Raw genomic sequence first — 15,025 nt, 5'->3', positions numbered from 1 at the left:
AGAATATCTTGCGAGTGCAAAACATCCAAAGCATACTTATTCCATTAAAAAAATCTCAAGCTTGACTCAAACATATCTCGGACTCTAAAAGTAGATTGCTGGCTGCATTTTTGTATTTGTTTATTTAAATAATGTTAGGACACAATATTAAATCAGTGACCCACATTCCTGTTTTTACCTATTTTCATCTCATTCTTTCACCAGGAGTGTGAAAAGCAATTTGTGAGTAGATTTCTGCTGGTAATATCACTTTCTGCAAAGCCAGTGGCGTTTGTGAATGGGTTCCTATGGAAACGTTTGATATAGCGAAGCAAAGAAGTCACTATCTCTGTTGGACTTGGCTTTGTCAGTAAAGACATGTAGGGGTATACACAATACTAATTAACACTCAGGTTACTAAACCTGACATTTTGTCCGATTTCTGTGGGTTTTGTCCTTCAGACATTCACCGTACACAAGGGGGGACAATGGGTGAAGAAAGATCCAGCATACACTCCCCCGATTAGGCGATGTAAGTCAAAGAAGTATGCAGTTCCTAAATGGTGAGGAAAGGAAGAGGTCTGGAATAGTCTGAAGCACCAGATCAGGGGATCTGATTCCTCAGGAGCAAAAGCCCCCACACACCAAAATGGGTGCCATGCTTCATCATCAGGCAGCTCCACCTAGGGCCAGGGCTGCCATTCCTAATGGGCTCCGCAAAGGAACTCTTTTGTGTTTTTTGCCAATGTGAAGAGTGAGGTGCGATGTTAAGTGTGATAATGTGAGTAGACTGGTTTTGTGTGAGGTTAAAAATAACTAAGGAGGGATACTCACGTTTTTTAATATGTGGGTGCCTTTGTTATCGTTAAAAAATAATGAATGGTTAGACATGGATTCAATGGTCCAAACAAGCTCAAAAGGTGTTATTTGAAGAATGTTCGACCTTCTTTTAAATATCACCTTTTCCGACTTCTTCCTTTCCTCTCTGTTTCGGGGCTGCATGCCTCTTTGACTTACACTTTAGACATTCACACCTAGGCAATGGCAAAAATGCATCCGATGTCTCATCGCTAATTAGCCACTTTGATTCCTGTCCCATTAAGCATTATCATCCGTGCTCCACTGGGCTGGGTAGTCTCTCTGTAGTGGGTGTTTACAGTTCCAATGCTTTTTCTATTCACTGATTCTACAGAGACCCTTGAGATCCACTTATACAGTCTAGACTCTCGGTGACCTTGTAGGAAATCGCTTGGATTTAAGGATTTATAAAATGCAGAAGTAGTAGAGATTCCTATTAGAAACATCGTCTTGGGAGAACTTTCAAATTCATTTGTACATACACAATGAAGCCTTATCAGTTGAATGGACAAAGTGGCTTTAAAATGTTTTCCTTTGCAGACAATTTGTCTTTTTTCTGTAAATTCTTCCAGCAGAGCAAGTTTGGTATTTAGTCATATGAATTTCAGGTTCATATTTGTGTTTTGTTTCCAAAGTGGTTTCCAATTTGTATTCAGACAAGGACATCATCTTAACTGTTTCCCCCAAGTTATGATGTAGGGCTGCTGAAAATAAATTACAAATAGACAGTGTCAGCATAGGTATTGCCATTTTATCTTGTCGCAAGGTAATTCCAAGAGCTACCTAGTTCTAGAAAACTTACCTAAGGTATTAAACAGGCTCAAAATAATCTCCAAGACTGCAGTGGTTGAACCAGCACTCTTTATTGAGGTAGTAGGCCAATCTGTTTCTTAAAAGTATGAGATGTAACACATTACTTGATGGCAATTATCTGTAATGTAGTGGTTGTAAATAGTTCTTCTTTCGTCATTCACCATCATTCAACTAGGTGAAGCGCTTAAATTATAGCAGGGGAATTTGAATGGCTTTATGTGCTACCCTGTTGCTAACTTTATTATATTTTTGCTTTTTCAAATGCTTAAAGGGGTCGGATGAAACCATTAGGGTCGTGTCTATGGACAAGGACTACCATGTGGAGTGTTATCATTGTGAGGTAAGGAACACAACGCATAATGAACACATTTTTCCAAATGATTTGAAAATATTGAATTGTGTTGGAACATATGACTCTGGTTGTTCTAATAAACTATGTTCCCTGGTGCCTGTCCAAAGTCATCCATCATTTGTTCACCATAATGATTTACACACTGGTCACTTCTGGGCTATTATGATCAATGAGAGTCTGAGTCTCAAAACATTTTTGAGATATAGTAGTTTTCATATAAATATACATCTACCATTAACATAGATTTTCACATATTTAGTAATTTACAAGTATCACCAAACTAGGCTTGGAAATCTAGTTAAACTGTAGCTGTCCATGCTTACCACACCTGTCTTGTGTTCACTGCAGAAGACAAACTGCAGTACATGTGCATTACCACATGTGAATTTATTTAATTTACTCTGTGTCAATATTTTTTCGGGTGAACCAAAACTTTAAAAAACATTTCTTCAAATATGTGGTGTTTTCCATACTTGATGTGCTCACTTGAGCTTTGTATAACATTTGGTGTGGGGGACACACTGGTGAAATTCAAATGGAAGATTTGTGAGTAACTTAATGTTTTGTGATTGCCCCTTCCTAGAAGGCCCACTGCCCTGCCTTGTCCCAGAGAATATCTATGATCCATACTTAAAGATTCACCTTACCCATAAGTCTTAAGATTCATCCTAGTTTTAAGTGAGATTTGTTGTTGTACAAATCTGGACATCCTTGAATTTTCAACAACAAATACATTTTTGAGTACTCAAGTGACCCCTAAGTGTGAAAATGTTTTGTGAAGTGGGCCATTTATGGTCTGAAAACTCTTTCATGTAGCTTGTTGATTTAGCAGAAATATTTTCGCCAACTTCCCACTATTATGGTTAAAGTAATCTTATTAACGTGCAGGACTGAATAGTACCTGTTGCAGTTTCTAACAGACCTACCCATAAGTGACTACATTCATACAGCATTTACAGTGTCTTTCAGGATGCTTCAGATATTTCATATTTCCACTTGGGAAAAATAGGCACAGACATAGTTGTCCTAGAATAGTAGATAGTGTTCCTGACACTCTTTTGTACCATTTTCACCTGGAACCCTATTACTCAAGTTCAGTGAAGCTTCTGCCTTTAAGCTTTTTTTTATAGGCATCTGAATCCAAAATCGAATAGACTCCCTTCTCATTCACTTGCAATATCTACTTCTCCACACATTCTTGTTGCCAATCGTTTTTCTGTGCTCTCTGACGTACCGGAGAATGATTGATTACCAGCCATCAACACCAACACTCTTAGTATCCTACAGTTTAAGTCTGAGTACTCCTATGTTATAACTGAGGGAACCCCAGGAGGGGAGGAGGTCGGCGAAAGTTCCAGACGACTTTGAAATTCAAGTAACTATCAAGTACATTGACTTGAGGGGCGTGGCCTGACCGCCAATCGAAATGGACATGCGTAGCTGAAGCTCCGACGGAACCCCGCACAGCAAAGCCAAATGGAGCTGAATAGCTGCTTTCCAATGCAAGGGGCAAACTAATAAACATCCTGGAAGACCCCCTCAAAACACGCAGAGACATGCAGGGTATGATTAAGAAGTAATCAGTGCTGCCATCGCCAGCCTATCTCACCCTTTGTGGGACCAGGGGCATGGTGTGAGGTCTCAACGCTGGAGCACGGAGGAGACAGCGCCCGCTCCATTTTCACAGCACTTGGGGCATGGAGTTATGCTAGAATAACCGGGGGCACTGACCTGCAATGCATCTCCTTTCTGATCCTGCTGCACCCAGATCACGCATTCGAGGACCGCGAAGAAACAGCCACGGAAAGACCCGCTACTCGCCAATCACTGCGGACTGCTGGGAGGTGCACTGACCGCGAGGCTGAATAATGGAGGTGAGGTAGGGAGAGAAGACAGCTGGAGCCACGCTACGAGGAGAGGTAAGGGCACCCTAGGATCGCTCCCCAGAGGCCCTGCGGTGACCGGGGCTAAAGGTGAGCCTGGGGATGCGACCGTCGGGCCGTGCCAGGCCGTCCCTCTGCCTGCTCCATTGCAATCACAAATTGCCCTACCCTCAGGCCTAGCTGCAACAGAGATCGGCCAGTGTTTAAATTACCCCACCCCATCCTCAGACACTGGCAAAACCTGGCTGGTTGACATAAGTAAGATCAGTAAGAGACAGCTAAAGGCAGCAAAAAGCTACTTGCCATATTTGAGGGAGGCCACGAGCCAGATGTAGCATGCACCTCAAGCCCACCCCTCCTGAGAGGCTGGAGGTTTGTTAAAGAACTACTCGCTGTGGAAAGAGGCACAGTGCTACTCTTGGAGGACTACTTGAGATACTGGCGACCCCCTACTCCCCCCCATTACAAAGACTGACCGAGGGAGCTGCAAATGGAGTAGGAACTTGCGTGCTCTGGGATGGAATGGCCTTCAAAGACCCCAAACCACGCCGACTGCCATTCGACATGGTGAAGAACCAGGCACCAGCGCAAACTTGAGACAAGCAGATGAGGCAACAATGGGAGACGTTCGTGGCAGTCCTCCCCCAGACACAGAGGCACTGATGATAGAGCTGCGCTCTGGCTTTAAAGCACTGGACAGTCAGTTCGATGCCCGAGATAAAATCCTCAACACATTAAGGGAGGGAATAGATTGACATGACACCCAGCTGGGCACGGCAGAGGAAAGGACATCTGACCTTGAAGACGGTGCAGCCCAAACAGCTAAAAAACTCAAACAAATGGGGAAGGTCGGGAAAACTATTGCTATGAAGAATTAAGACTTGGAGACGAGGAGTAGAAGAAACAGCATGCGCATAGTGGGAGTGCCAGAGTCCACAAATGCCGAAAGGATAGACCAGTTGTCAAGCGAATACTGATGGAACTATTCCGAAGTGAACACTTTACATCCACGTTTGTTGTCGAGCGTGTGCATCGGACCGCACCCAAATCCTGGTTGCCCACTCAGGCCTATTATCGCTAGGCTCTTGAACTTTAGAGACCGCTACACCGTTTTAAGACTGGCTCGTGAAACTGGCCCACTATCCTGGCAGGGATCCTTGCTATCCATCTTCCCAGACTTCACAATGCTAGTGTAAGGAGCCAGGAGTAAATACACTGGGGTAAAAGCAACGCTTCGAAATCTGAGACTTAGATACAGAATGTTCACACACACCATATCCAGCACACCTCAAAGTAGAAGTCAATGGCAAACCACATATTTTTGACAACCCTACGGATGTCCAGATCGTCTGCAGACAATACTCTAAGAAAAGACAAACCTTCGGGGGAGGCTCTCCAGGAAGAACACTGCCGGACATCCACTCTACTGCAAGCTTGGACCTCTTCTCATCAGGCTGAACTTGGGACCCCATTCATATCACACTCTATTACCATGATGCCTTCTCATAACATGGTCACACTGCCCCTCCCTTGCTCTCTGTTCGTAGCTGGTGGACGCTTCTGAGATGCAGCTATGTGACACATGCTTTGAGTTAACAATTACAGTGTGCGGGGTTATGGCGTGGCATTTCCGCCCCTGTGATGTTAACAACTGTATCTATATCTTGCTATAAGCCTTTTGGGATTAGAGAAGTTTTGATGTAGGGAAATTTTTCTATGGGGCAGAAAGCTGCCAAGAATGGGGGAGGGGGTGGAGCTACCCACGCCTGCAAATGGACACTTTGTAAGCGTGCTCCAGCGGTTGCTTACCTATCCTGAATATATCCTGCGCACACAGCCTGCTTCTTGAGCTGAGACACCCAACTACTGCACCGGAATGTAGTGGCGACAGGATGCACCAACGTCTGCAGTCCCAATTGCCCCGAAACGACCGAATTCAGCCGCTGAGACGGTGCCGGGCGTGGCCTGAAGCTGCGCATGTGCAGAGGCCCTCGAGCCCGGAGTGGCGCTGTTGGGGACGCAGCGATCAGACAATCGAGAGGGTGTTTCCTTTCCCCTGTACATGCTGAGCGGTGGGTCACATCATCACCGGAACCGCAAGACTGCCCTGCAGTGTGCCCTGGCAGAGTGAATCAGCCCATGGCGGTGGGGCGGTGACCACGAAACTCCAACCACTTTCTGGATGGGAAGTGAGAACTGCCTGGCGCGCGGTCTTGGACCGCTGGAAGTGATCTCCGTGCAGCGCGGATGCGGGCAAAGAGAGTGAGGGACGCCCATAGCCCATAGCTCACGCACAAGCACACCCTCTGCAAAGAGACTCCTGACCTGCCTGCGAGCGGCGCAGAGGGGCTTCCTCTCTGGGCTTCGCTCGGTGGCTCTGTATGCTGGTGGATCCTCCCCAGGTGAGACTGTAGGTGAGGCTGCAGTCAAAGTGGGCTATATATTGGAACAATACCCTGGATGAGTTGACAAGCGGATAACTCCCCCGTGGAATCTGTGTCATACACGCCGAAAACTTGTGGCACGACACACAGGTGATGCGAGACCTGGGGTAGGAAATGCGCAGCTGAATATTGGCACCCTTCCCTCGTACCTGCTTCCACTTCGTAAGGGTCCACTTTGCATGTCTTGTTGGGGGTGCTCGTGGATGTGAAGGCTGACAGTACACTTTTGGGGACCACGAGGAGAGACTGTGTCAACGATCTGTGTCACGGCGGCCCTGTCAACAGAAATGCAAGTAACTTGAGCTGTGGTGACTGGTCTTTGGCTACCTGGGGTGATTGTGGCTTATTTGGCACACGGTCACTGTATAACCGCCCACTAGACTTCGGCATCATTGTATGTGTGCTAGGCTGAGTTGGCCCGCATACTGCTGCAGGGTGCTACTGTCTGCGCCAATCCTAGTGGTGGGGGGTCCTGGCCTGCGAGACGTAACGCCCCGGCACAGCGCTTGGTCGTACACAGTACTGACACAATGGGGAAAACAAACAGGACTCAGCCCAAACTCCATTTTGAGCAGGCAAAAAAAATGACAGACAACAGCGTGGCAGAGCTGGCATTGAACCAGATGCCCACGACGGATGCCAGATCCGCCAACACTGTAGATTTTCAATCCATGTTCACAACGATCCAGGCAACGCTGACTATCATAGATGGGAAAATTGACTCTCTGACCTACAGAGTGGATCGTATGTCTGAACGACTGGATAGGCACATGGAGCGGATAGATATGGCGGAAAGACGGATCTCAGACACGGAAGATGCGCAGCGTCAAATAGAAACTAAACAGGAGAAGACCGAAAAAACGCTCGCAGCTATCATGGCGAAGTCTGAAGACTTGGAAGCGAGATCCCGCCACAATAATTTGCGCTTTACGGGCATAGCAGAGTCGCCGAACACGGGCAATATGGAGCGCTATATCGAGAACTTGCTGGTGACACTGTTCGGCAAAGACACCTTTTCAGAGGTTTTCATTATCGAAAGGGCACACAGATCGCTTGCTCCACCGTCTCCACCAGGGGCAAGACCATGACCGATCATAGCAAAGCTACTGAACTACAGGGATCAGAAAGGCCAGTGAATTGGGAAACCTCATGCACGACGGGATGGCCATTTCCATTTATCCGGATTTCACACAACAGGTCCAGGAAGCGCGGAAAAAGTTTATGACAGTCAAAAAGAAACTAAGGGACCAAACATTCCGTATGCAATGATATACCCGGCCCGCCTCCGAGTAACAGATGGGGGGAAAAGTGTTGTATATAATGATCCCAAAGACGTGCTCAAATTCCTACAACTAAAGGGCTCCCAGGCTCCGCGCAGGAGATCGCCTAGAGGTGAGCAGGAAGAACAGGGGAACACCCCAGATGTTGAATAATGTAAGCTTTTACCGAACTTTGGGCAGTACTGGATCATTATCCATTGAATAACTTCTTCTGCACTATACGTGGACATAGATGAATACCCACCACGAACTCCTGGTTTGTTTACAGCTTACAATTGAAATGGTGGGCGCGATGTATACTTATGGGGTGCAGTAGTGCAAATAGCGAGGACACTTGTAATGCGGATAACGCATTGCTTTGTTGCTAACTGTTCCCATGAGGCACAGGGTCAGACTGATTTGCATATGGCCATGTCTGAACTGGGGTGGCAGAGTGGGCTAAAGAACGGTGATGGATTAAACCCAGATCAGTTGACTGGGGGTGAGTGCTTGCAATGTTCAACACTCCGTCCATCATTACCTTTGGTTTTTGCTTTGTTCGCCATAAGTTGGCAGGGTATGCTCAGACGTGAGTCCCTTGCTCACTTTGCCACTGGATTCAAGCAAGCCTGGCTGAAGACGGCTGAAATGCCAGAAACCGGTCCTAGGAAGCTTGTTTCCGGTCCAGGGAAGACATGGCTTGGCAGTTCGGGCTGGACTGTTCCCATGAGGCACAGGGTCAGACTGATTTGCATATGGCCATGTCTGAACTGGGGTGGCAGAGTGGGCTAAAGAATGGTGATGGATTAAACCCAGATCAGTTGACTGGGGGTGAGTGCTTGCAATGTTCAACACTCCGTCCATCATTACCTTTGGTTTTTGCTTTGTTGCTAACTTCAGCAGGTTGTGTTGAATGTATTACTTCTTTAAAGCGACCCCCCCAGGTGACGTTGTCACCGGGGTTTCCGGCTGGCGGCTTCCGCCACCTTGTGTGCACCACAACACCTTATTTTTTTCTTTATGGGTTTGTTTGGTGGTTGGGACGGGAGAATGTTAGATGTATCTAGGGATAGCTTTGGCGATTGGGGTATGCTGAATTGGGTGGGGGGGATGGGTGTGTTCTGAGTTGGGGAATGTTAATGTGATTGAACCGACAGGCCAACCGAGACTCACATTGATTGTGCTTTTTGACTGTTGTGGCAAGATGTTAGAATCAGCAGGAATGTTGTTTAATTTTGAATATGGGTGAGAAATATAATACCACTAAAAAGATTAGACAGGTGTTTGCCTATTTAGATCGGCATGATATCCAAATTGCTCTCCTTCAGGAGACGCATTTGACCGCGACTTCCGAGACCAAGATTGCTCTTAGATGGGCTGGGTACAAATAAGCTTCAATGGAATTCATCATATGCAAGAGGGATGATCATTCTAGTTAAACCGGGCCTTCCCTTTACACCTATCAAAACACACACAGACAAGGTAGGGCACTGTGCCATGGTACACGGTAAACTGGGAGCCTCCCTGGTCACTTTTATCAACGTTTATGGGCTCATAGCAGATGAGCCAGAAACCTTAACATGGGTACTGTGGAGAGTGCAGCTACACTATGGGAGGCTTTTAATGTAACCATATGGGGTGTCTGCATCAGTACTACGGCTGGCATTTTAAAAGATATCCGGGGTCAACTCGAACAGATCGAACTAAAACTAACAGCGCTAGAACGCCAATACACAGCCACACCCTGCTCCAAAACTCTCACTCGTATTCACAATCTACTTTTAGAATATGACTCTCTGGCGGAATCAGAGATTCGCTACATAGCACATAGACATACTGCGTGAGCATATGGTGAGGGAGGAAGACCAGGCCGTAACCTTGTCACTAAAATCAAAATCCAAGAAGACCATCACCATATCACTAAATCACAGATCATCAGGGAGTGGAACACTACGCCCCTATGGCGATAGTGGATCAATTCCGGGGATTCTACTCAGATTTATATACATCACGGGGTGCGGCTACTGACCTAGAACTAAAAGCTTATTTATCTGATATAGCATGCGCATGGTTGGCAGACAATCATCGGTAATATCTGGACCAACCAATAGACGAAACGGATATAAAAGCTGCAATTCGCTCACTGCCCAACCAAAAAGCGCCATGGCCAGACGGGCTCACAGCCGAATTTTATAAAGAATATATTGACTTAGCCACGCCTCACTTACTGGAGATATATGCGGAGGTGCATGAGGCTGGTGTGTTACCGTCATCTCTCCGCCAGGCACTACTCATCACACTCTTAAAAAAGGACAAGGCCCCAGATTCTGGCGCAGAAACTAGCTATCAGACTGCAGCCCCTAATGCCTAGCTTAGTCCTTCCAGACCAATCAGGTTTTATTTCAAAATGGTCTACGTCCCACAATCTTCGCCATGTTCCATGTCTTGGACCCTGAGCTGTCTGCCGCTGAGGTGATGCTCGACGCAGCAAAGGCGTTCGACTGCATAGAGTGGAGCTACATGTTCCACATACTGCAACACATGGGATTCCCACTTTTATTCCTGGGTTGGGTACGGCTATTATATACTGACACATCAGCACTGGTGCGCGTCAGGGGCTTGACGTCCCAATCGTTTAAGATACATAGAGGCGCTCGACAGGGGTGCCCGCTATCCCCCTTACTGTTCGCACTAGCGCTCGAACCGCTGGCTTGCGTTATTCGTCAGCGCCACAGAGAATCGGCACTTAATTTCCTACATCGGCCGGTCGGTATTGCACTTTACGCCAGCGACATGGTATTATTTATAAGAGAACCAAGATGGTATTTGGCGGAGGTGCTGAGGGAATACATTAGATTCTGACTATTCTCGGGCTTCCAAATTAATTGGAATAAATCAGTAATGATACCCCACACAGCTAAAACGACCCCCGGAGCATGGATTATCCCTTGTTGTGGACGACGGACCCAGTGAAATGTCTGGGTACACCGCAACCCAGAAGTAGTAATAAGAGAAAACTACGGCAGAGCTTGCGCCTCATTAAACCAATAGATAGATAGGTGGAACAAGCTGCCACTCTCCCGGGCTGATCACATTGCGGTCATCAAAATGGTTATACTTCCATGCTTTTTATATTTATTCTGTAATGTCCCGATCAAGCTGACAAAACAGTTCTTCAAGGAGTTACGATCCTCCTTCATCCGCTTGGTATGGGGGGAAAACAGGCCAGAGTGAGCTGGACCATGCTAACGTTGGATTATGCGAGGAGAGGTTTTAGTGCTCCTGATCCCTTTATATATTACCTATGTGCCCAAGCACAATATGCATATTTTTGGTTCCGACCGCACGCGTACCCTCCACATGTTGCACTGAAAGATGGTGGTGCCCACCCCATTCCTCTGTCGGGTGTTCTCACACACACACATAGAGACACACCAAAAACAGAAATCAACACACTAGACATGACTATTGCAGCATGGCAGACTTTAGGTAATATCGCCAACAAACTCCCACTGTATGCACCAGCGTTGCCCCTCGCGCATCATGTGGCACTCTCAGTGACGCGGGAAGAGGGCCTCCTTAGGGCGCAGAGAGAGGTGGGCATGGTCACCATGCAAGATATTTATCCGGATGGACACTTTCTCACAGCAGACGACCTAACTTACATTTCCAACCCCTCGCTACTGTTTAACTTCACTATGCACAGGCTAAGACAGGCTGTCAAAGCCCACTATACCACGTACCCAGCCGAACCCACAACGCTGCGAGCCCTACAGGTGCTGTTGGTTGCGCCTTCAAGGAGTAAACTAGTAATGAAACTATATAGAGAGGTGCGGGATGAGAGGGTCCCCAAACCGGAGAAAAGCCTGGCCCGTTGGAATGATAGACTAAACCCGCCACTGTCAGAGACGGATTGGGAACATATCTGCAAATTGACTGGCGCCCTGACGCCCAACGGCAACTGGCGCCTGGCGCATTATACATTTTAAGTATATAAATCAGATCTATCACACCCCCATTAAATTACATAAATGTGGCCTCAGGGACACCAGTAATTTTAAACGATGCAGCCAACCTGATCGCTTGGGAGTGTGGGAGAGTGACGCTGTTCTGGGAGGGTGTACTGAAACACATACAGGAAATGACTCAGACTATGTTGCAATGTACGCTATCAATTTGCTTATTGTGTCATTTTCCTCAACTAAAAGGAACAATTGGTAAGTTCGTGTGCATTGCACTGTTGATGGCCAAGCGCCGAGTCGTCCTGCACTGGGAGAGTGGTCTGGCTCCAAAGACAGAGAACTGGTTAAAAGACATGGTCTACTGTAATGAGAACCTGGCATTATATGCAGAAGAATTACCTGTAACGTCTAGGCCAAGAGATATATGGGAACTTGTACGTCATTATATGCAACAATTGGTTATCAATAACTCACAAACTGATCAGTAACGATATTACTGTATTTACGATTGTATTCTGCTGCAACTGTACATAAGGATACTGATGAGACAATCATTACTCCAATATCCGTGAACAGGTCAATCACAGGCTAGTTATATGTTTTGTTATTGTTGTACTGCCGTGTACGGCAACGGAATTGTACTTATCGCTTCAAATGCCAATAAACAGAAATAAAAAAAATAAAAAAGAATGGGAGGAGGGAGGGGGATGGGAACTGTAGGATCTGTTGTTTTAAGGGTTTTGTTTCCTTTGTTTCTATTCTTGATCTCACTTGTTATTGTTACCACAGATACATGCCACCATGCTCATCATCACACTCAATGGCACATCAGGTTGATGTTCACTCATATGTAGATATTACACTGATGACTTGGAATGTGAGCAGACTAAACAACTCGCTCAAGTGCAGGCATGTGCTGCAATACATCCGGCGACACAAAGCTGACATTGGGTTTTTACAGGAAACGTACTTAGCGCCCACAAGCCATTCACGTTTGCCTCTGCTTGGGGTTAACATTGCTTTTTCTCCAACTATAGCTCGTACTCACATCGGGTTTCCATATTAATTCACAGAAACCTGCCATTTAAACATGTGTCCACACTCACTGACAATAAGGGGGCTATCTGTTGGTTACAGGACACCTTGCGGGACATAGCATTCTTTTTGTCAATGTATTCTCCCCAAACATAGATGACCCCACCATTTACTAGCGTTTACAGTCACAGATAGATCAAATTGATATGGATCACATATTCCTGGGGGCCGAACATAATATTTTAATAGACCCCAAACTGGATAGCACCTCTACGACTCCTGTCAACAAACCTCGCTCACACAAGATACTGAGGACAATTTGCAAAACATTTGCACTGCTGGATGCCTGGCGACAAAAAAAAGCCAAGATGCTGCATATACCCACCACAGCATGACACTTGGACACGGCTGGATTATTGGCTTTTGTCCAGCTCTCTTATTCCATGGGTTCAGACCGTAAGGCACTTGCTCTGCAAGCTGTGGGACCACTCACCAGTTCTCATATCTGTACGAGTCCCGGGGGAGGGGGTATTTCAAGAACAATGGCGTTTTCCTAATATGGTGCTAAAGGACACCGTGTTTTGGGCAGAACTGTGAGCGCCTATTATTAAGTATTTTTACCTTACCAAGGGGTTGGTGCCATCACAGCCCATCCTCTGGGAGACCTTTAAAGTGTATACCGAGGAGTTTGTATCTCTACAAAAACAGGGATCTTAAGAGATCTGCGGTGCACCTTATCCCGGCTGGAAGATGACCTATTGGCCTCAGACTGCGTTTAGCCCAGGGGCAATGCCCTAGTATGTTTAAACAAATGGGCGGAACTGCTTGCTGAGTATCAAGAAGCAGCAGAGCGGGAGGCCCATTTTCCAAGGAAGTACGCAAAAGCTTGCAGATATGGTGAGGGGAAGAGACCAGGGCGCACACTGGCCCGACTATTGCGACCTCCGCTGGGTCTAACTTATATCACGGGGCTGCAGAGCCTGGATGGCTCACAAATGGCGGGCACACCGGGCATCACACGAGAACTGCTGACATATTACACTGACATAAACACCTCTGGATCGACAGATAATCAGGGTATCATCCACGCATATGTAGATGAAATAGCAATGGTCTGGCTCACAAATGCACAACAACAGTTCTTAAGTGAACCCTTTACCACCTAAGAAATAATACAAGCCATTATTGCCATGGATGGATCCATAGCACCTGGCCTGGATGGCTTTACTGGCACCTTCTATAAGGCATATAAACATCTCCTCGCACTATACCTTCTAGAGGTGAATAGGTGGGGCATTGACAACAGGAGTCCTCCCCCCCCGCCCCCCACTTTCAGTGAAGTGGTCATGATCCTCTTACTGAAGCCTGGGAAGGACCCACTACAGTGTGGCTCCTACAGACCATTGTCATTATTGAACTTTGGCAATAAAATATTGCCTAAATTACTAGCTACCCAACTGGCGCTACTTATGGAACAGATAATCTCACCAGCACAGGCAGGATTCATACTGCATAGGTCCACTGCACTGAATCTATGAACTTTCTCCGCCGTCCTCCATAGAATAGCTCCTAGAGTCCCTGCTGTGGTGGCATTGTTAGATGCTGAGAAAGCCTTTGACTCCGTGGAGTGGCCCTTTTACATGCCGCTCTGCGGAAGTTGGGGGTTCCAACAGGATTATCGGCTCTTGTGTGCTTACTATACACGCTGCCTACGGCGCGCATTGGCTTCAATGGCACGGTGACTGGGCCTTTCCCCATCTCTCGCATGACTAGACAGGGATGCCTACTATCGCCATTGCTGTCCATGATAGCGATGGACCCTCTGCTGCGACACCTCCAGAAGAGCCACTCATAATGAGGGTTGCAATTCAAAACCGGCCCTTCGTTGATAATCCTCTATGCGGATGACTTAGTGCTGTATGTAAGAAACCTAGCTGAAAACCTCCCACCACTGTTGACAGAGGTGGACAAATTCGGGTCACTCTCTGGATTACTTAAAAATTGGGGGAAATCTGAGATTTTTCCATTGACAGAGGTATGAGACCGGCAATGTGAGAAACTCCCTGTGACCTAGTGCGAAGCGGAAGCAAAGTATTTGGGTATATACTTCCACAGGGACAAAGAACAGATATTGCGATTAACCTATGGCACAATCGTTGAAAACTAAGCGCCAAGGTGGAGGGATGGATCAGATTCCTGTTGCAGGGCGTATACCAACTATCAAAATGGTGGTCCTGCCCCATTGCTCTACCTCTTCCACAACATCCCCATCCGCTTTACAAATGCTTTCTTTGCCCAAAACCAAATGCTTTTGACAGAGCTGATATGGGGGGGAGGGGTAAGCAGGCCCAAATAGGCTAGAAAACCCTGGTACTGCCATACAAACTGGAAGGATTTGGAGTCCCGTAGCGATTCATGCCACTGGTATCACCCAGATGCT

At 46.7% G+C, this 15,025-nt stretch overlaps 1 protein-coding gene across 2 annotated transcripts in view; it reads left to right on the top strand.

The window, feature by feature from the left end:
- The window catches only part of LIMD1 (LIM domain containing 1), a 475,792-nt gene that overhangs the window by 453,021 nt on the left and 7,746 nt on the right, over positions 1-15,025 (top strand). For both annotated transcript variants that reach the window (XM_085607366.1, XM_085607367.1), the window contains exon 9: positions 1,922-1,990. In XM_085607366.1, coding sequence (XP_085463492.1) covers positions 1,922-1,990 — 69 coding nt within the window. The remainder of the gene's footprint in view (positions 1-1,921; positions 1,991-15,025) is intronic.

Source organism: Triturus cristatus, chromosome 5_2 (genome assembly GCF_964204655.1).
Source record: "Triturus cristatus chromosome 5_2, aTriCri1.1, whole genome shotgun sequence".
NCBI classification, from domain to species: Eukaryota; Metazoa; Chordata; class Amphibia; order Caudata; family Salamandridae; genus Triturus; species Triturus cristatus.
Note: the sequence above shows the minus strand (reverse complement) of the source record. Positions and strands in the feature narration are given on the sequence as shown.